This window comes from Gopherus flavomarginatus, chromosome 5 (assembly GCF_025201925.1).
Source record: "Gopherus flavomarginatus isolate rGopFla2 chromosome 5, rGopFla2.mat.asm, whole genome shotgun sequence".
NCBI lineage: Eukaryota > Metazoa > Chordata > Testudines > Testudinidae > Gopherus > Gopherus flavomarginatus.
The window spans coordinates 3,798,362-3,801,209 of NC_066621.1; the positions used below are offsets into that span (position 1 = coordinate 3,798,362).

At 42.5% G+C, this 2,848-nt stretch overlaps 1 protein-coding gene across 1 annotated transcript; it reads right to left on the reverse strand.

Moving 5' to 3' along the window:
• Positions 1-1,131: 1,131 nt before the first annotated feature.
• On the reverse strand, positions 1,132-2,097 carry LOC127052891 (olfactory receptor 1019-like). Its single transcript, XM_050957036.1, has one exon. The coding sequence runs from the start codon at positions 2,074-2,076 to the stop codon at positions 1,132-1,134; it is 945 nt and encodes a 314-aa protein (XP_050812993.1). The 5' UTR covers positions 2,077-2,097.
• Positions 2,098-2,848: the final 751 nt, after the last annotated feature.

The following is a 2,848-nucleotide window of genomic DNA, read 5'->3' on the forward strand; positions in this document are numbered from 1 at the left end:
CATTTTAAATGAGCAGTTAGACATCCAGTTCCATGGACAACTCCCTGGAATGGGAGTTTGATGCCTTTTGAATATCTCCACTTAAACTCCCGCAGTCTGAACTAATATTGATTGAAGTCAATCAGAGCCTTTTCATTGGCTTCAATGAGCTTTGGATTTGTTCCTTGTTGAGGGTGTTTGAAAATTTTCCATCTAAACTTTCTGTTGATGGGGAAGAAAAGGAGTGGTTGCCTGGCAGGGGTATCTGGTCATCGGAAAAGGCTGATCATGAGGTCACGTGACAGTGGGTAAGATGGTTATAAAAGGGCAGAAGCTGCTCTGTTTGGGTTCTATCTGGCCATGTTTGATCAGCTAGATCTGAGAGAAGCTGCATGTAGGAGCTAGATGAGGAGGGGAAGGAGCAGTCTGTCTGAACACAGATGGATACCCCAGAGGATGCCCAAGGAAAGGATGAGCTAGTGAGGTCCATTGAAGTTAGGATGTGTGTCCTTTTCTAATTGAGCTTGTGCTTTATTAGTGAAGCATTAGCTCTACAGTGTAGATTCCCGTTCAGAGTGTCCCTCTCTGTGTTACATTCTTTACACATACTGTGTGGCCCTGGGGGGGAGTTCGGCTGTAACCCAGAAGGCTCACGCTGTTCTTTGGCATTCTAGGACAGGGGGTGTTTAAGCTATGGCAGAGTCTGAACAGTCATCCCTGAGCCCAGGGACTAGGCAGCTAGATAGCAGGTTCTAGCTCTCCAGAAAGGGCGCTAGGCAGAGTGCCTACACCCTGATTGTGTGCCTAGGAACCCTGAAACTGCAGCAGTGACTGGCTCCATTCAGTCTCTGGCAGCTTAAAACATCTGGGGATCCAAGCTGGAATTCCCCTCAATACCAGCTGGTGGGTATCCAGCAAGGGGAGCTGAAGGGGGTCTGTGACAAATGCTCTCTTTCGACAGTGTATTCTTTGCAGCCTCATGGTCATTCCTGGATGTGGGAGACTGAATTATCAATATGAACAGGCTTGGATTCCATATATATATATATATATATATATATATATATATAAAACAAAGGAAATCAGAGCTATGAAACAGAGAATTCACTATTTATTTATCATTTGTTTATTGATAAGCACAAATCTCAATGATTATATTAACTGAGAACAAACCTTCCTGTTTATCATCCTTCTAACAGCGTCCTTCACCTCCTTGTTCCTCAGGCTGTAGATCAGGGGGTTCAGCATGGGAATTATGAGTATATAAAACACAGAGATGATCTTGTCTGGGTCTGTGGTGTAGCCGGAACTGGGTCGTAAATACATGAAGATCACAGTCCCGTAGAAAATTGTGACAGCTGTCAGGTGGGAGGCGCAGGTGGAGAAGGTTTTGTATCTGCCCTTGGCAGAGTGGATCTTCAGGATGGCAATCAGGATGTACATGTAGGAGAATAGTACAATGAGAATACTAGTCATGACCACTGTACTGGACAAGGTGAAATGCACCATGTTAGCGTTGTGGGTGTCAGAGCAGGACAGCTTAAGAATTGGGGGGATGTCACAGAAGAAATGGTTGATGACATTGGAGTCACAGAAGGACAGGGTAAATATAAATGGAGTCTGAACAACTGCATTCACAAAGCCACATATGTATGAAGCAACCACTAGTAATACACAAAGTCTCTTTGACATAACGATGCTATAGAGCAAGGGGTTACAGATGGCTATGAAGCGATCATATGCCATTACCGCCAACAGGCAAGCTTCATTGGTCAGAAAGTTACAGACAAAGAAAAATTGTGCTGCGCATGCAGCGAGAGAAATGGGTTTGGCCTGAATCACAAAAGTCATCAGCAACTGAGGAGCAACAACAGAGGAATTACCAACATCTGCAAGAGACAAATTGCTGAGGAAATAGTACATGGGGGTGTGGAGTCGGGAGTTGAACCTGATCAACATGATCATCCCTAGATTCCCCGCCAGGGTGATAACATAGATCATTAGGAATGACACAAAGAGGGGGACCTGATGCTCCGGATGATCCATGAATCCCTGGAAAATGAAGTCCGTAACCATGGTGTGATTTCCTTCCGCCATTTCTTCCAACCATGTTTTCCTTTACAGGGGAAAAGTGAAATGTACAGTTAAACAGGAGCCAAGAAAGGACCAAGAGTGGATCCTTCACACTCATTCTGACTTCCTTCGTGAAATATTGTACCAACCCAAGGCAGTGGGAATACATCAGGGGACAATCCTAGGGAATACACTGTTTGCATTACACTCACACTGTCCACTACATCTAAGGCTTTGTTATGCTGAGAATTAGCGCATACTGTGTATTAAAGTGCTTCCAACCTGATAACCTATACAGTCAGAGGCAACAAAGAATGGTAATGTTCCGCATGAAAAGGAAAGTCAATGAATAAACAGAGAGACAAGTGAATCATCTAGAGTTCATTCACTAGCCCTGCTTCTCTGTTTCTGATCCCACGGACATCCCTGGGAGCTCTGGTACTCATCACCTTTGAAAACTAGAACTGGAAAGAAATTTCAGTTGAATTTTTTTCCCCAGAAAAAACGCAGATTCAGCAACACCAAAATCTTTTTAGTTTACATGACTTGTAAGTTTCAACATTTCCTTTATTTTTTAATTAAACAATCATTTAAAAATGCTCAAAAGGAAAACAAAACTTTTTTTTAACCTGAAACATTCTGTTTGACCCTGATTTTTCTTTTACTTTAAGATTTGCTGAAAATTTCAAATAAATTCCATGACCCAAAATGATTTTTTTCTGACATTTTGAAATTGCTAGAAACCAAAAAAATCTGTTATTCACACAGCTCTATTGAAAACATAGGGCAGTTTAAA

Excerpts from the sequence above, each read along its gene's own strand:
- LOC127052891 (XM_050957036.1), bottom strand. The coding sequence starts at position 2,076 with ATGGCGGAAGGAAATCACACCATGGTTACGGACTTCATTTTCCAGGGA.